Source organism: Eschscholzia californica, unplaced genomic scaffold (genome assembly GCF_041429995.1).
Source record: "Eschscholzia californica isolate CP2 unplaced genomic scaffold, dmEscCali1.0.p SCAF_4, whole genome shotgun sequence".
In the NCBI taxonomy this organism is placed as follows: Eukaryota; Viridiplantae; Streptophyta; class Magnoliopsida; order Ranunculales; family Papaveraceae; genus Eschscholzia; species Eschscholzia californica.
Genome location: NW_028238461.1, coordinates 25,809,148 through 25,828,342, shown reverse-complemented (window position 1 = coordinate 25,828,342; position 19,195 = coordinate 25,809,148). Strand labels below are relative to the sequence as shown.

The following is a 19,195-nucleotide window of genomic DNA, read 5'->3' as shown; positions in this document are numbered from 1 at the left end:
GTAGACTTTTTCTTTTATGACCATGCCTAATGCTCAACCAGTACAAGGTTTTGTTCCGAGTAGATGAATCCACTTAACAAACGATCTCCTATGTAATGTGGATTAGATCTGTAATCCTGCGTGGGGAAATGTAAATTCCAGTACATGTTGAAACCTTTTAGAGAGAAATTGTGGAGCATATCCCAGGAAAGATACTTTATCCATTTCGAGTTTTTGGATGTGGGTCGCGAAAGTAGAGACAATATCGGCAACTGTTGAGCCTTTAGGTCTATATATATATATATATATATTGAGAAAGAGAGAGAGAGTGTGTGTGGCATTATTTGTGAACTACAAATTAGTCAGCTGGCTTTGTGTAGTCACTAGTCGTCTAATGCTGAGCTTGAAAACACATGGCACACATGTTCCTGTGTTTGTTTTTGTATATTTTTTTCTTGAGGTTTATTGGAGGTGACACAACTAGCTGCTATCCAATGGGTTTCTTAGAGGGACATGAAAAAATCCACTCCATCCGGGTCCACGTCTCCTGCTACTTTTATCACTAATTGGTTATCTTATCCATCATTTTGTTACTTCATACAAAACTCTTAATACTTTTTAATGATTGGTTATTATCATTTTTTTACTTGTAAGAGGGAGCTGTCTTTTATATTTAATAGTCTCTCTCTTCTCTCTCTTAAGTGTTAACTAAGAGATCATTTGCATTTTTTTTGAGCCCTATCAAATTTTAAAAATATATGAAATTTTGATTTTTATTTGTTTAGATTAAAAAATAATGAGGTTGACAATTAGGGTGTCCTGTTGAGATATCTCAGTATCACATCATCTTAAAGATCCAAAATAAATTTTACATAAAAAAATTAAAGAAAAAATCTAGATATCCATTGTGACATTAAATTCTAAGATCCAGTATTGCATTGGAAATACCCTTATATGCCAAAATTCAATTGACGTTCCCTTTACTAGATGGTGAAATAAAGATACTCTTAGTGCCAAGAGCCCTTGGTTGGAGTGGTAAGAGGTATAATCTTCCACCTTAGAGGTCGAGGGTTCAAGTCACACGCTGAACAACTCAAAAAAAGAAAAAGATACTCTTAGTGAAACTAACACAAGGTTCATTTAGGCGGAGATAGGTAGGATCGAAGGAAATGAACCATTATCCTCAATTGAGTTACAACTTTTACATAATCTCGTTTTTAATCATATTTTTTTGAATATACTTCTTCGCTTCCCTTGTAGAACTATTCATAAGGAACTCCATGGAAATGAACAGACTTTCATGGGTATAAAGAAAATCAGCTACTGGCTTCCCATAATTTTTCCTTTTTTCCACCAGAGAGAGCTCTTGTGCAGCATTTAACTTCCACCCAACCAAACGAGCAATTGCGATAACAGAAAAAGAGGTCCACAGTCGGTGACCATTTGCGTTATAAAATAATTTTATCGTCACAAAGGGATCATCCAAGTCCACATTGTCAACACGATTCATGCCTTCCAATATGGATAATGTGATGCCATCTAATTTGTTAATACTGGATTCTTTACCCTATTAGTGAAAGCAGCATTTCTATATTCTAATAGAATTCTTCAAGTCTCATCTCAACCAAAAAAACACAAGGTATTCAATTAATAATATCACATAAATACATCCAAAATTCTTGCCAACAATACATAAACCTTAGACAATCATTTTGATTCGTATGGACTGCAAATTTAGTCTAAGATCTAGGCTGGTTATTGCAATCTATTTTAGGGTTTGGGGCATGAGAATAAAGGTTTACAATGTTGAGCTTTTCCATATGTTACAGAGGATTAAGGGTTTATAGGCTGTGGTGATTCTGAGATCTAACAGGAAATATGTTTCAGACTTATAATTTCACCGAGTACTGTGCAGTAATATAGGATTTTTGACGTTCAAAAGATATATCGACTGAATCTGAACTCACATGAACTTGTTTTGAATTACTATCTTCAGTTCCTCGAGTTTCTGAATGACCTTTGGGTTCATCAGATCCCTGGCTTCTCTGATGAGAGTACCTTCTCTGCTGAAGTTGTAAGCGTCTATTATTGTGCATATCCAAGTATGCAGCTTCTCTGGCGTTCTGTACACAAATATGGATGTCCCAAAATCAGGACTCAAGAGAAATGGCATAGTACAGAAAGTATTAAGGAAAAGAAAACAAGGGGGCGAAAAAATGGAGAAGTGTATAACATGGATACACAACACGGGCATCAAACCCGACACGAGCATGAAATATCGAATAAAACGAGTGGAGAAAAAGCCAAAATGGGTAAACATGTATATTTTATTATCTTAGTTACTAGGTCCTCTATCTTGATAACCGCTCTTACTTGTTATCATCATTACACTATAAACAAAGAAACTAACATAGAGCGGTAACTAAGACGAATACAATTACATGCAATGATGAGTAAACTGAGGTTTTGCATATTGCACAGGGTTGTACTTACTTGCATCATTACAAGGAAATACAACTTCACTGAATATAAAGTAAGAGCAAGAAACTAACCTCACATTATATTCAAAGTGGCTGCAAGTATGAGACAAGAGTATCCAATAATCCAACATGAGTATCTATGTATCTGAGTATGAGACACTACACTGTTATTGAAGTCCTTGATTACTGCTAACTAGTCCTTCATCCCCATTTGACCTACTCAACTAATTGTACTAAGACTCTGAGGTTCTCACTTCTCACACTAATTTAACCACCAGCTTTTTCAAACTCAGTACACTAAATGTCTGAATCAATTCCGCCTAGGCGTTATTAAACATTATAATTTTCATCTATTGTTCAAAGAGTCATAGGCATTAGTTAAAACCAAGGAATGAAACTTCGGTTTCGGTGGAAGTTTCGGTGGGTCCAAATGTGGAAACGTTTCGTGGAAACGTTTCGGTCTGTGTGGAAATTTTACATTTTTGCCTAAATGTTAGAAATATGATGAAATTGTATATAACAAGTCTCTTTAACCATAACTAAGCATAAAAAGATGTAATCTTCATTTGAACAACAATTTATAATGTAGAATTGTAAATTACCTCCATTTTGTTACATAAGACATTAAAACCAAAATGACCTCCTACCCCCTTCATCACCGTCATTTGGACGTACATGAGATTCATTTCCCATAGCATTGCAATATTCATCCCATGACATTCGGCTTCGGAACCAATTCCGATATTGTTCAATGTGTGTCATGTATTGCTCTTGACGAATTCCGCATAGTGGTCCAATTAAGGGATATTGATGGTAAACAGGAAAACTTGGTTGTTGAGGTATAAACATTGATGGTCGTTCATCTTCACTACTATGCCAAGAAATATGACTTGGGTAGTAATATCCAACTGATGCAGATGAACTATCATAACCATAAGAGCTATTGTCGATACCCATACTACTAAAAGTATCTGTAACATTATTGGCCCAAGAAGTATCTGCGACATTCATACCAGTCAATTGGTTTTTCCTTCGACGAGAATATGATACAGGTTCAGCTGGTCTCGGTGGGATTCTGTGATCATGATCTTACGTTGCATGATCAAAGTTGTGTTCCTCCGTGAAAGGGACATATCCTTCATTTCTCTCGTTACTATCTTCCTCAACATCGTTACTCTCATTATTCTGTCTTTCATCCCCGTTTCCACTATCTCCCGACGACCTAGAAGGTGAATTAGTACTTGACGAACTTGTGTCCATCAAACGATTAACATTTTCAGCATGTGAGTTGCTCGTGTAGGAATCAGTATTTAACCCTAGTGTAGAAGCAATTTGAGAGCTTGGTCTATTGTTTGGCTCATCCATTTCAGGTTCTCCCACTTCTCTAACCCATTCATATAAGGGGTCTTCTTCACCTTCTTCACAGAATATATCTGTTAGGTCTATAGGACCCGAATCTTGGTAGTCTTCTTTTTGGTGCTTAAGTCTTAGTCGCATGTTGTAATGCACAAACACATGTTTGTGAAGTTGTTCATGGCCAAGACGATTTCTTCTTTGGCTATGTATAAGTCCAAACGTGCTCCAATTTCTTTCGCATCCGGATGAAGATGCGGTCTGAGCTAAAACCTTTATAGCAACTGATCTTAAGTTTGGAGCATCATTTCCATACAAGAGCCACCACTCAGCTGCAAACACACGTACTTATTTAGGTTTCATTAATTGAATTATAATGAATTGTAAATGTTTGTTCCATTCACTACAAATGTTTTACCTGGTTGAGTTATTTTCCTTCCATTTATTGCAGTTGTCTTACCGAAGGAACCCGATGCTTCTCTAAAAGTCTTTAGCTGTAATTTAATGACTCAAACAAAATGAATTCTTTTTTCCCTCATGTTAAAAACATTTCAAAATATATGTGCACTAACCTCTAGTAGACAAGTTGCTTGTTCTTCCGGTAGTACCAGTTTTTCTACCACTTCCTCAACAGCGTTTAACAGATCCCCTCGAATCGAAAGACCATGTTCGTATTGGTAGCTTGGGTTAAGATAATAGGCTACATTTCAGTTTAATAAATTTCATTAAACATTAAGTGTAATTAATATTAAAAAAAATGAGAAGAACGCATAATTACCAGCTAGATGGAGAGGGTGTGTGAGATGCTTTGTCCATCGCTCGTCAATGATCTTCAGATACGCCCTAGGAGAACGAGCAGCTTTTTCAACTTGGGTTTTCATTAGTTCCATAGCATAGTAGATGTATCCCATAGTAGGCTTTTTGTCGCCATCTACCATTCGAAGGACTTTTGCGATTGGCTCTAGTATATTGACGACAATATGCACCGAATCCCAAAATGTGTGTTTGTTTATTAGTCCTTCTACTACTCTTCCTTCTGAACTATTAACACCCTGAAAAGCACGCCACTGTGGAGAAGCAACCATTTCTTTCAAAGAATGTTTTTTTTGTTGGAGAGACTCCAAAGCAATATAATTTGTGGCAAATCGTGTTAGCCCTGGACGAATTATATCGCCTCCACACTTATCTCTCATCAATGCAAGGATTATCGAATGGTTATATATAAATTTTGTTATTTGTCTTGCACGTTGCACAACTTTTTGTACCGTCTTCGTCTCTCCGATATCCTTTAGAAGTAGATCGATGGAATGAGCTGCACATGGTGTCCAGAAAAGGTTGTAACGCCGCATTAACTTTCTGCCGGCCTTAACGTAACTGCTTCCGTTATCAGTCACAATTTGCACGACATTCTGTTCTCCTACGGACCGTACAACTTCTTCCATAAGTTTTTCGATGTAATCCGAATCTTTTTTGTCTTTTGATGTATCGATGGATTTGTGGAACATCGATTTTCCGTCACAATAAACCATGAAATTAATGATAGACAATCGAGTTGGTCCTGTCCACCCATCACACATGATGGTGACGCCGTACGTCTTCCAATTCTTCTTTAGACCATCCATATACTCATTTAATTCTTCAACCTCGTCATCGAGAAATGGTCCCCTCAACTCATATGCAGTAGGAGGCTTTACACCTGGTCCAGCTCTAGCAATAGCATCAACCATGTTATCGTAATAAACATTGTTAGCAACATGTGGTGGAATTCCGTTAAAATGTATGAACTTCGAAATTGCTTTTCCCATCTTCTTTCTAATATTTCCGAACCCAAATGCCTCTTTTATCCTTTTCTGTCTTCCACCTTGAGGTTTCACTGAATGTGGGTCGATTGGTAACTCATCTCTTGGATTGTAAGTAGATGGTTGTCTGACACTCTGTGTTCTTGCGAAACCCCGTTGTCGTGACGTTGAACCCATGTTGACATTAGAGCCACCTCCTACGTCGTAAGTGGATTGACTAAACGAACGTCTTTTGTCACCACTGCGACTATCGTGCAATGACCTTTTAACTGCTTCCCTGTATTGTTGATTCTCGACATCGTCATCGTCGCTATCAAGATCAACTGTTTCATTTTGTCTTTCTGAAAGGTCCATAACAGACTCTCGAAACTCCAAATTTATTCTGTCTCTCTTATTTTTCTCTTCAACACCGTGTTTTAAAATCCTGTTCATTTGAAGTCTAACTTCTTTTGGACACATCGGGCATTGAGCGACATTACCAAAACCGCCAGCTAGATGTTGTTTCAAACGAGTGACCCCTCCGGATCTTATAACTTTAGCGCAATAATTGCACTGAGATTTTTGTCGGTCGTTGTCTACTTGCGACCCATGCTGCCATCCTATGTCGTCTGATCTTCCTTTACGTGACATTCTTGAGAAATAAATAACAAAAAATGTCAATAATATGGCTAATTGGCAATAGATTATGTTAGTTAGAGGGCTAATCTGTAACAAAGTCGGTTAGTTAGAGGGGCAATTTGCAATAATAAGGTTAATCTGCAATAAAATGTTAATTTAAGGACTAATCTGCAATAATATCAGTTATTTCAGGGGTTAAAATAAAACACAATAAAAATCAGGGGGTCAAAATAAATGAGCCATCAATTTTGATATACCTGTTAAACAATAAAATATCAGATCCCTTAAATCCCAATTTCTATCGTCTTCTTCCTATTTCTTCTGTTCAAAGTTCAAACGACTCTCTCTCTCTAGAATTAGCAGCTTCAACCGAACCTTATTCCTCTCTCTCACACTAGATTTTCTTCAACCAAACTTCTTTCCTCTCTCTCTATAGATTTTCTTCAACAAAACCTATTTCCTCTCTCTCTAGATTTTCCTCCAAACAATCAAATGAAGAACCAAATGAAGAAATCAAGAACAAGTAAAAAGTGTAAACCAGAGAAGATGAAGAAGAAAAACTAAGGTATGAGTTCAATAGTTTTTTTTATAAATAGAACTCATCAACCATGACAATAAATTCGAATCTTATCTTGTTCCCTCAATAATTTCTGCTTTTCTTTAAAGGGTACAGTAGATCCACTAGGGTTTCTGTTTTTTTTTTCAATTTTCGAAATTTCGGTCAGATTTCGGTCGAAATCTGACACGAAAGATGTGTAAGTGTATTTTCACGTCGGTAGGATGAAAAACCGAAAAATTTCGGCCATGTCGGCCGAAATTTTTCGAAATTTCATTCCTTGGTTAAAACTATTAAAAGTTCAATCTAACTAATCTAGATTCGAGATTTTTTGAGTCACTTTATTCTTCATTATGGGAACATATACATACAGACCAAGGAATGAAACTTCGAAAAATTTCGACCGACATGGTCGAAATTTTTCGTAATTTCACCCAACCGAAAGAAAAACACACTTACACATCTTTCGTGTCAGATTTCGACTGAAATCTGACCGAAATTTCGAAAATTGGAAAAGAAGTCAGAAACCCTAGTGGATTCGACTGTTTCCTTTAAAGAAAAGCAAAAATTATTGAGGGAAGGGACAGCCAAGAGATAAGATTCGAGTTTCAATGTCGGAATTGATGAGTTCTATTTATAAAAATAAAATTAACAGAGCAAAGAACTCATACCTTAGATTTTTTCTTCAACTTCTCTGGTTTTTGCTTTTTAATTGTTCTTGATTTCTTCTTTAGTTCTTCAATTGATTGTTTGGAGGAGAATCTAGAGAGAGGAAATAGGTTTGGTTGAAGAAAATCTATAGGTTTGATTTCTTCTCTGGTTGAAGAAGACGATACCGAAGGGAATAGGTTTGATTTGAGTTTTTGGTGTTTAACAGGTATATCAAACTTGATATTTCATTTATTTTGACCCCCTGATTTTTTTTTTTCTTTTTTTTTTTAATCCCTGAAATAACTGATATTATTGCAGATTAGTCCTTAAATTAACATTTTATTGCTGATTAACTTTATTATTGCAAATTGGCCCTCTAATTAACAGAATATATCACAGATTAGCCCTCTAACTAACATATTATATTGCCAATTAGCCCTATTATTGATATTTAATTTATTTTGACCCCCTGATTTTTCTTTTGTTTTATTTTAATCCCTGAAATAACTGATATTATTGCAGATTAGTCCTTAAATTAACATTTTATTGCTGATTAACTTTATTATTGCAAATTGCCCCTCTAATTAACTGAATATATCACAGATTAGCCCTCTAACTAATATATTATATTGCCAATTAGCCCTATTATTGACATACTTTTGTTATTTCTTTCTTAAGAATGTCACGTAAAGGGAGATCGGACGACATAGGCTGGCAACATGGGTCGCAAGTAGAAAACGACCGACAAAAGTCTCAGTGCAATTATTGCAGTAAAATAATAAGATCTGGAGGGGTCACTCGTTTGAAACAACATCTAGCTGGCGGTTTTGGTAATGTCGCTCAATGCCCGTTGTGTCCAAAAGAAGTTAGACTTCAAATGAACAGGATTCTAAAACACGGTGTTGAAAAGAAACAAAAGAGAGACAGAATAAATTTGGAGTTTCGAGAGTCTGTTATGGACCTTCCGGAAAGACAAGATGAAACTGTTGATCTGGATAGCGACGATGACGATATGGAGAATCAATAGTATAGAGAGGCAGTTAAAAGGTCATTGCACGATAGTCGCAGTGGTGACCAAAGACGTTCTTTTAGTCAATCCACTTATGATGCAGGGGGTGGCTCAAATGTCAACACAGGTTCAACGTCAAGACAACGAGGTTTTGCAAGAACACAAAGTGTTAGGCAACCACCTACTTACAACCCAAGAGACGAATTACCAATAGATCCACATTCAATGAGACCTCAAGGTGGAAGACAAAAGAGGATAAAAGAGGCATTTGGGTTCGATAATATTAGAAAGAAAATGGGCAAAGCAATTTCTAAGTTCATACATTTTAACGGCATTCCACCACATGTTGCCAACAATGTTTATTACGATAATATGGTGGATGCGATTGCTAGAGCTCGACCGGGTGTAAAGCCTCCTACAGCATATGAGTTGAGGGGACCATTTCTCGATCACGAGGTTGAAGAATTAAACGAATATATGGATGGTTTAAAGAAGAATTGGAAGACATACGGTGTCGCCATCATGTGTGATGGGCGGACGGGACCAACTCGACTGTCCATAATTAATTTTATGGTTTATTGTGAGGGAAAATCGATGTTCCACAAGTCCATCGATACATCAAAAGATTCAAAAGATTGGAGTTACATCTTAAAACTTATGGAAGAAGTTGTAGAGTCCGTAGGAGAACAGAATGTCGTGCAAATTGTGACCGATAATGGAGGCAACTACGTTAAGGCCGGCAAAAAGTTAATGCGGCGTTACAACCTTTTTTGGACTCCATGTGCAGCTCATTCTATCGATCTAATTCTAAAGGATATCGGAGAGACGAAGACGGTGAAAAAAGTTGTGCAACGTGCAAGGCAAATAACAAAATATATATATAACCATTCGATAATCCTTGCATTGATGAGAGATAAGTGTGGAGGCGATATAATTCGTCCAGGGCTAACACGATTCGCCACAAATTATATTGCTTTGGAGTCTCTCCAACAAAAAAAACATTCTTTGAAAGAAATGGTTGCTTCTCCACAGTGGCGTGATTTTCAGAGTCCTAATAGTTCAGAAGCAAGAGTAGTTGAAAGACTAATAAACAAACACACATTTTGGGATTCGGTGCATAGTGTTGTCAATATACTAGAGCCAATTGCAAAAGTCCTTCGAATGGTAGATGGCGACAAAAAGCCTACAATGGGATACATCTACTATGCTATGGAACTAATGAAGACCCAAGTTGAAAAAGCTGCTCGTTCTCCTGGGGTGTATCTGAAGATCATACAGGAGCGATGGACAAAGCATCTCACACACCCTCTCCACCTAGCTGGTAATTATGCGTTCTTAACATTCTTCTCATTTTTTTCAATAGTAACCATGCGTTCTTCTCTATCATATCATCATCATATGCACATTTAATGACCTTCCTTAACTGAAATGTAGCCTATTACCTTAACCCAAGCTACCAATACGAACATGGACTTGCGATTCGAGGGTATTGTTAAACGCCGTTGAGGAAGTGGTAGAAAAACTGGTACTACCAGAAGAACAGGCAACTTGTCTACTAGAGGTTAGTTTACATACATTTTAAAATATTTTTAACATGAGAGAAAAAAATTCATTTTGTTTAGTCATTAAATTACAGCTGAAGACTTTTAGAGAAGCATTGGGTTCCTTCGGTAAGACAACTGCAATAAATGGAAGGAAAATAACTCAACCAGGTAAAATATTTGTAGTGAATGGAACAAACATTTACAATTCATCATAATTCAACTAATCAAACCTAAATACGTACGTGTGTTTGCAGCTGAGTGGTGGCTCTTGTATGGAAATGATGCTCCAAACTTAAGATCAGTTGCTATAAAGGTTTTAGCTCAGACAGCATCTTCCTCCGGGTGCGAAAGAAATTGGAGCACGTTTGGCCTCATACATAGTCAAAGAAGAAATCGTCTTGGCCATGAACGACTTCACAAACATGTGTTTGTGCATTACAACATGCGCCTACGCCTGAAACACCAAAAGCTAGACTACCAAGATTCATGTCCTATAGACCTAGCAGATATTTTATGTGAACAAGGTGAAGAAGGTGAAGAAGACCCATTATATGAATGGGTTAGAGAAGTGGGAGAACCTGAAATGGATGAGCCAAACAACAGGCCAAACTCTCAAATTGCTTCTACACTAGGGTTAGATACCGATTCTTACACGAACACCTCACATGCTGAAGATGTTAATCGTTTGATGGAAACAAGTTCGTCAAGTACTAATTCACCTTCTAGCTCGTCAGGAGATGGTGGCAACGGGGATGGCAGACAAAATAATGAGAGTAACGATGTTGAGGCCGATGATAACGAGAGAAACGAAAGATATGTCCCTTTCACAGAGGAACACAACTTTGATCATGCAACGCAAGATCATGATCACGGAGTCCCACCGAGACCAACTGAACCTGTATCATATTCTCGTAGAAGGAAAAACCAGTTGCCTGAAATGAATGCCGCAGGTGCTTCTTCTTGGGGCAATAGTGTTGACGATGTTACAGACACGTTCAGTAGCATGGGTATCGACAATAACTCTTATGGTTATGATAGTTCATCTGCGTCATTTGGATATAACTACCCAAGTCATACTTCTTGGAACACTAGTGAAGATGAACGACCATCAATGTTTATACCTCAACAACCAAGTTTTCCTGTTTACCATCAATATCCCCTAATTGGACCACTATGCGGAATTCGTCAAGAGCAATACATGACATACATTGAACAATATCGGACTGGGTTCCGAAACCGAATGTCATGGTATGAATATTGCAATACTATGGTAAATGAATCTCATGTACGTCCAAACAACGACGGTGATGAAGGGGGTAGGAGATCATTTTGGGTTTAATGTCTTATGTAACAAAATGGAAGTAATTTACGATTCTACCTTATAAACTATTGTTAAAATGAAGATTACATCTTTTTATGCTTAATTATGGTTAAAGAGACTTGTTATGTACAATTTCATCATAAATCTAACATTTCGGCAAAAATGTAAAACTTCCATACAGACCGAAACGTTTCCACGAAACGTTTCCACATTTGGACCCACCGAAACTTCCACCGAAACCGAAGTTTCATTCCTTGATACAGACTATAAATGAAAAGAATAATATTCAAGATGTTTTGAGTCATTTTTTTTCATTCTTCGTGAAGACATATCAACATACAAATACCATAAAGAATTATTTTTATTTTTATTGTAAATATACATATAGTAGTCCTCCACTAGTCAGGCTCTGTCACAGTCCAAATTCTTGGCTGGTCGTTTAGCCCCTATACTATTCCTCGACTAGTCAGGCTTTGTCCCAGACAGAATTCTTGGCTGGCTGTTCAGCCCCTAATTACAAGTTTAACAGCACAAATAAGACGCACCACAATATTGAATAGCAGTGCCCATATCACAAATGAAACACATCCATTAGCTAGGATAATCTGAAACAGACTTCTATACTTCATTGGATGATCTATGAAAAATAATTCTCTTGTTCACACAGTACAGATCTATAATCTCACAAACAGCTGATTAAGATTTGTCAAAACTCTCAAGGGCAAATTTTATTTTTTCAAAAAGGATCCAACAATGTTTTATGCTTCAGTTCCCACTAAGCGTTGCACAAGTCGGCATAGGTTTGCGCGAGTAACTTTTGCACGAATTGACACATATTTTGCGCTTTGTTTTGCATAGGGAGCTCAAGCCTAGAAAAATATTGAACATGGAGCCCATGCGTCAAAAGATATGGGCATGTCTTTTTAACACAAAATTCAGTTTTCAGCCTAATTTGATATTAAATTCATCAAAAGCTTGGATGCTAGTTTGAAAACTTACGTGTATAGGCAGTCCACATCCGTCCCTTCAAGTTCATCTCCAGGGGTAAATGCATCATTCAGGCCAGATATCTGCTGCTGAGGATCCTCAATCATGAGAAGATATTTAAGTATTCTGATCTCTTTTGGCATTAGCCTCTGAAGATTACCTCTTGCAGTCTTGTACAAGTGAAACAGTGTATCTTTCACCTGCAATTTAGTAAAACTTAAAATTTCAAAAGATGTACCATATGCCAATAACCAAAAGCAATATATCTTCTAATACAACTTGGTCACCCGAAATTAATGCTTTGCATTTAATGTTACGAAGATGGCCTTGACTAGAACCTAGCAGGTCACAATGAGACAAATACTCCAACAATAAGATTCACGATATACTGAAAATAATAGTCAACCCGTAAAATAGTGACCAACAAGCCATTCAAGAGGTTTCGACGCAAAATGTAAGTGTAAAATACAGGATAGTGACCAACAAGCCATTCAAGAGGTTTCGACGCAAAATGTTCCATTGGATAAGATATCAGAAGAAATCAAGAAAATGAACCCATTTTCTTGAATGTAATAACTACCTCATCCTTCGTCATGTTTGAGTCCTTAGCAGCTGACCAGGCTTTGGTGATCATAAGCACCAGTGCAGAATCTAGTTGGTTTTTCTCAGCCAAATTGTCTATCTTCTTGCAAGCAGCATCTAAACTGGGGGAACTGATAATATCTTGGAACTTCAACTCTGCTGCGTTGAGTGCTTCAATACTTTCAGATGCAGTATCGTAGGCTTGCACTGCCGCTAAAGACATAGTTCCAAGCTTTGCCAGAGCTAATCACACAAATATAAAGATACATGAGTATGTATATTACGTAAACAGCAGAGCTAAGTACGAATTAACAGGATGATCCTTGTTATAACCCAACTTTTTCCTAATAGTTATGATAAAAGTTAAGGACTTACGTTCAACTGTTTTCTGTTTTTACGATGCGCATTTCTTGAGTTTAATTACACCTAGAGAAAAAAGGGATTGAGCGATGTAACTCGTAATCATGAAAACTTGTAGATTGTAGGCAACATAAACCCATGCTTTTCACTTGAAAATTGCCAGGCTGTGAAGGCAAGGTGTCATTTGAAAAAAGATGTAACATTTTCATAAATTACCTATATGGACACTATCAGGATAAATGACTATTGTCATGAACTTGCTTATCCAGCAAATAGTCAATCATTAAGTCACATATCTTGACAACGACCCGAATATCCATGTTCTTCATGGAACAGATTTCTTTTAAGGCCTTCTACACATAAACAAATTGTTCTATTTACACTATTTTCTTTAGTTCGCGACAAATCCCTCCATCTGCCTCTGTTTGTCTATATAAACTATGAAGCAGCAGTTCCGATTTCATCTCACCAAGCCATAAAAATATCATACAGGCGGCTATCCAAGATATCTACAGAATGCAATTTTGAGATCAAAGGAGACATTAAATTATAATTTATAATTCTTTACTAAGATAGTTTTTAATGTTGATTGCTGATAACAAATGAATAAACTTACAGTTCGAGACATATTTATGCTGTTTAAAGCACAAATGGTGCAAGAAATGACATCTCTGACAACAAAACAGCAAAAGCCATCTTCTACTTTCTCTTTTAACTGTTTGACTAGAATGGTTACTATGACTTCTGGAGCTCTCTACATTAGTGCCTTACTGCCTTGTAACTTGTAAGGAAATTACTTGTATTTCTATTTCAATATTGTGGATAATCTTGAGGTCATGGGGATTAAGTTATATTCTTTTAGTTTGATGCGTTGCCTTCAGGATTAACTAATTTAAATCTTGTTTTTAGTCAACAAGCTTGTATCTCGTTAATTACTCTATCTTTCTTAAATTTTTCAATTATACACAGTTTACCTATTGAAAAAACAAAAGCAAAAAGAAAAGGAATTACACTTAGGAATTTGAGGTGTTTACCAGAGTTGATTTGCTACTAAACTGTGTAAAACAAATCTCACACTCATAGTATTCAAAACACAAGTAGAAATAAAAGAGAACAAACTGGCAAAGTTTTACTCGATTGCTTCATTTTTATCTCGCGAATAGTCAAAAGTTTTTGAAATTTTGTTTACCGTAGTTTCAACGTTTGCCGATGTTTTTCATCCATCATACAAGATAATCAAACTAAAAGTTTCTCCGCACAAGCTAAAGCCTACCAATAAACAAAGAGGTAATGAATCTCACCAGCTTGCTCCTCTGGATTATCATGGTAAGACTCGGCTACAGTGTGAAGATGTACAAAGAATTCCTTAGTGAAATCTTTACGTCTCTTAGCAACAATATCACCGATTTCAGATTGTGCTCCTTGGATCACTTCAAGAAGTTCATTATGCCTCTGCACATCTTCATCAATCTGATAAAACAAGTTACATGAGTATCTGGATTGCGGAAGCTCCACTAGTACAGGAAAACCAAAAACTTGCTCTAAATTCAGCACAAACACAAAAGAGAACTACCAAGTACCAAGAAACAATCATTGATCGATGACTAATCAACTGCAACAAAGAAGAGGAAGATAGATGGGATATATTTAAAGCAGTAGGGAGTAGGTTAGGATTCGACAATGTGGCAATGATACAGTTAGTCTGGTGGATACAAATATCTGTTTGCTCTACAAAGTCCTTTCACATAATTTGTAAATAGAGGAGCCCAAAGAGGTCTAATCATTGCAATGAAACATGTGTGAAGCAAATGACACTCCCCCACCCCACCCCCAAAAAGGAAATCTATAACAGTACTCGTAAATTTTAAATAAACAAAAGCTACATCTTTACATTAATTACAAGCTGTCAATACCTCTTTCAACTTCCTTCCAAGTCGAAGTAACCTGTGCTTTAACCCAGGATCAGCCTCAGAGTCAGCTCGTGTCTGGCAACGATTAAAGAAATGAGGCCTGATATTACTCCATTCCTTGCTGAATGCTAGTAACCGTCTCCAATCTGTTGGAGTGGGCTTATCAACCATGAAAACCTCAATTAGTTTGTCAGAAACTTTAACCATTTTATGGTCATCTGTGCATTTTGTATCTTGTTCTTCTTCGGATGTTTCTCTATCTATTTCAGCTGATTCTTCATGAATAACTTTATCATGGGGCTGGTTGCGAATTATCAAACGTTCTGCAGAGCAATCATTTGGTGTTGCAGCTGCATCACCAACAACAGCTTCAACTGAGGAGCTTTGCAATCTGAACGATTTAGCTACCAGAAAAGAATCTGGCATACCACCGCTATATTAGTTATGGCTTGCACATGCACTTTTTAAAAGTCAAAATCATCAGCTAGGGTAGAAAAGAAACAAGTGCTAACATTGATTAATGGTGATAAAAAAACACCAAAGAAAAGTTTTGATTACAAACTTAATTCACTTAACGCGGTACTTCTTGGAGCATACATTTATTGTCGACTTCCACCCATCAGTAGGTGAATGAGCAAGCAAGGTATAAAAGGATAGGAAAAAAACTATATGCTGTGGCATTTAAGAAATGGTTTTGTCGAGAACTGATTGCTACCTCATCTCAGAATGTAATTTGACCAGAAATTTTCGTAAGACTCTAGTTAAAAATAGAACTCTCAACGGTACATGAAATAGGTGCAAGTTACGCAGTAGACTGGGGTGTAAGATATAAGAAGTGATCAAAATTGTAGAACTATTACGATTAGATACATAAGCACAACTGGAAATTATGAATGCCCTAACTTGAAAATTAGCAGTCAATCTATGGAATTTCGAGAATTAATCTGAAAAACAAGAAACATCCCACAATTAGAATTGCTAAAGCGCATAAGACCATCTCTCTTCGGACCAAAAACTGGTGTGTAAATTAGATAAGAATTAATAAAGAAAGTGACGAAGTGGCATTGCGCACAGTTATAATCTCATTTTTCATATAATCTAGTGACTAGTCCCGTGTATATCTGTCGTAACTCGCCAACTCCTTTGTGTATTAGGTGAATAAGTTCAAACTTAGATAATAAATGACTTTATGAAAGGAGACCCATTTCCTTATCCTTCACTTTAGGTTTCCTAGTCTGTTATTGACATCCAATTTCAGTCATGTATCAGTAACTAATGACTCTAATCATCAGCTCCCTTCAAATTGATCTGAATTAACTTAAAAACTCCATCTTTCCATACCAACAGAAATTCAACTTCAGACTTCACCTCCTACTGTCACTAAAAACTGATACTAAACATTTATATGCATCTAAGTTTCATCATCTAAACAAAACCTAAATACTAAACTAAAGAAATAAACTTTTAGTGAGAGAATTTACCTCTGATTTTAGAAACCAAAGAAGGAGTTTTATTTAAATTCCTCTGGCAAGGATAAAATACTCTGGAGCCAATTGAAGCTCGAATTGGGCAAGGACGGTTAGAGAGAGAAAATGGTGAGTAAAGAGACGCAGAAACGGCTTCCATTTGAAGTGAAACTGCAAAAGTTTGCAAGCTGAGAAATACTTGTCAATCGATTTCTAGGGTTTCAGTTATGTAACCAGAGAGTTTCCAATTCCAAACATAATTAGAGAGTTCTAATAATGTTGAAACCGGAATGGTTAGCGTCCCACTCAAAATCATGTACTTCTAGACGCATCGTGGACGTATCGATAGGTATTAATAACCACCGTTGGATCAACTACGAGCCTGCACATCAACAGCCAGACACAACACACAACTAGGTGTGTAAAATGGGCATAAGGGATTGGGCTAGGACGTTTCCGGTAGGATATTTCAAAGTTCAATGAAATTAACGAGCGGGCTTAGAGCGGACACATTTGCGAACTTTACATAGGGCCTGCCATAGGTAGTGGTCCATGACGAGCATAACGGGCTTCAAATATTCGTTTTTATTTCACATCTGATTTAGAAAAAAACAAACAAGTATGACTTCAAGACCATCTCCAATGCACAACTCTAAGAAAACATCCCAATATGGTAGTTTTTATTGATGATCTCTAATTGGTCTAAACTAAATGGCATGTATAATTCAAAACTCTAACACTAGTTTATTGGCTTACATTTTACTTAATATTTCAAATTAAATAACTAAAGATAATTTATAGGATATAAGATAAATCAAGTCAACCCCAACATTACACATATTTTATTTGTCGACGACTTGATTATCTTCGGGAAAGCAACAACACAAAATCTTGATTCAGTCATTCAAATGATGGACCAATACTCATCATTTTCTAGTCAACAAGTAAACTACGATAAGTCGTCTTTGTACTTCAGTAGAGGGGTGCTAGATTATATAAAATTTCACTTTATCCATCAATTGAATTCCCCATTGATGAAAATCAGGCAAAGTATCTGAGCTCTTTGATTCTTAAGCCTGAAAATAGGATCCAAAGTCATCAGTGGCTGCTGGAAAAATTTCGGAACAGTCTTAATCAAATCTTTTCTAGCCCCTTTCTGCACTTATCCTTTCAGCTACCAAATGTTGTCCAAACAAGTTATAGCTTAATTAGAACAAGTAGAGCGCATCTTTTGGTAGGGACATGAAACAAACGAGACAAAATTGCATTTCACTAGATGGGATATAATAAGGCGTCAAAAAAATCACGGAGGACTGGGCATTCGACCATTACAACAGGTAAATGAGGCTTTACTAGCCAAAATAGCATGGAGTTTTTTTTACCACTTCACAAGCATTATAGGTCGAACTTCTCAAGTCCAAATATGTTAAAAATGATGATTTTTGGACTTCAACCATTCCTAGTGCACCCTCCCTGTTCTGGCAATCAATCCTTAAGACTAAAAACACAATGAGGGAAAACGTACTCTGGCTTATAGGGGATGGATCTTCTTGTTAATAGGAAAGATTTGATTGATTCAATCACAGAAAATCTTGATATTGATTGAATCAATTATAATCAGTCTCAATAAGGAGATTATACAGACTTGAAATATTCTCTATTATAGTATTTGCTATAATCTAGATATGGAGAATATACTACTTTGAATAGTTACCATTATACTACATATATTTTCCTTGTATAATATTTTATCTTTGTAAAGTTTCCATGTTGTACTACAAAAAATTGTCTATAAATTGAAATCAGTTTCTTCTGGGTTTCTCATCGAGAAAACCCCTTAATTGTATTCTTAACATGGTATCCTCAGAGCCAACCGATTCCAATGTTGGAACCAACAATCAATCTACATTTTCACATACAACTGATTCAAACCTCCAAATTAGTTTGCCTACTTCTAATGTTACGGTTAAACTCGATCGTTCAAATTTTTTGTTATGGCATGCTCAATTCATGCCTTTTCTTCAAGGACACAATCTTGAGGTTTTTATCACTAATAATAACACTCCTACTGAATTTCTAATGGATGGATCTGTATATCCATCTTATATTTCGTGGAATCGACAAGATAAGCTTCTTCTAAGCATGCTTTTGGCATCACTCTCCGATCCCATTTTATCACAAGTTGTTCATTGTCAATCTTTAGCTGAAGTTTGGAAGACACTCGATCAACTTTTTGCATCCAAATCACAAGCTAATCTGCTTCACATTAAACGTGAACTTCAAGGTATCAAAAAGGGATCTCGCCCCATGAGGGAGTATCTCGCCCATGCAAAACAATTGGCTGACACTCTAGCAGCATCTGATTATGCAATTTCAAATGTTGAACTTCAAAATTGTATACTTGATTGTTTAGATACTTCTTATGATCCTATTGTTGCTTCTCTAACAACTACTATGCAGGCTTACTCTTTGGCAGATTTTGAATCATTTTTGCTAACTTTTGAGTTGCGTATAGAAGCACAAAATAGTGCACTTTCTCATCCATAGGGTAATGTAGCACGATATGGGGAAATAAATCAA

General features: G+C 36.5%; 2 protein-coding genes and 1 pseudogene across 5 annotated transcripts; 1 reads left to right on the top strand and 2 right to left on the bottom strand.

The window, feature by feature from the left end:
• Positions 1–1,599: 1,599 nt before the first annotated feature.
• Positions 1,600–17,096, bottom strand: LOC147543872 (uncharacterized protein At4g37920). 3 transcript variants are annotated; one of them, XM_086674154.1, is made up of 6 exons: positions 16,631–17,096; positions 15,153–15,568; positions 14,541–14,709; positions 12,878–13,122; positions 12,310–12,497; positions 1,600–2,102 (listed from the first exon to the last, which is right to left on the bottom strand). In XM_086674154.1, exons 1-6 carry the CDS (start codon positions 16,773–16,775, stop codon positions 1,943–1,945), a joined length of 1,323 nt encoding a protein of 440 aa, XP_086530280.1. In that variant the 5' UTR covers positions 16,776–17,096; the 3' UTR covers positions 1,600–1,942. The 3 variants fall into 3 exon arrangements, with proteins under 3 accessions (XP_086530280.1, XP_086530282.1, XP_086530281.1); XM_086674156.1 differs by having other exon boundaries at positions 15,153–15,499; positions 16,631–16,907; XM_086674155.1 differs by lacking the exon at positions 1,600–2,102 and adding an exon at positions 11,654–12,179 and having other exon boundaries at positions 16,631–17,048.
• Positions 3,478–6,557, bottom strand: LOC147543874 (uncharacterized). The gene is made up of 5 exons (XM_086674069.1): positions 6,487–6,557; positions 4,579–6,242; positions 4,385–4,512; positions 4,231–4,306; positions 3,478–4,144 (listed from the first exon to the last, which is right to left on the bottom strand). Exons 2-5 carry the CDS (start codon positions 6,239–6,241, stop codon positions 3,549–3,551), a joined length of 2,463 nt encoding a protein of 820 aa, XP_086530195.1. The 5' UTR covers position 6,242; positions 6,487–6,557; the 3' UTR covers positions 3,478–3,548.
• On the top strand, positions 8,090–11,328 carry LOC147543873 (uncharacterized; annotated as a pseudogene). Its single transcript, XR_015239884.1, has 4 exons — positions 8,090–9,807; positions 9,899–10,006; positions 10,082–10,157; positions 10,244–11,328. The product of XR_015239884.1 is annotated as an uncharacterized LOC147543873 (transcript).
• Positions 17,097–19,195: the final 2,099 nt, after the last annotated feature.

Coding starts and splice junctions, on each gene's coding strand:
- LOC147543874 (XM_086674069.1), bottom strand. CDS start 6,241: ATGTCACGTAAAGGAAGATCAGACGACATAGGATGGCAGCATGGGTCG. Junction 4,513..4,578: donor TCTAGCTGGTAATTATGCGT/TCTTCTCATTTT, acceptor ACTGAAATGTAG/CCTATTATCTTAACCCAAGC. Junction 4,145..4,230: donor AAGGAAAATAACTCAACCAG/GTAAAACATTTG, acceptor GTGTGTTTGCAG/CTGAGTGGTGGCTCTTGTAT.
- LOC147543872 (XM_086674154.1), bottom strand. CDS start 16,775: ATGGAAGCCGTTTCTGCGTCTCTTTACTCACCATTTTCTCTCTCTAAC. Junction 15,569..16,630: donor TTTGGTTTCTAAAATCAGAG/GTAAATTCTCTC, acceptor GTGGTATGCCAG/ATTCTTTTCTGGTAGCTAAA. Junction 14,710..15,152: donor TTGGAAGGAAGTTGAAAGAG/GTATTGACAGCT, acceptor TTGTTTTATCAG/ATTGATGAAGATGTGCAGAG.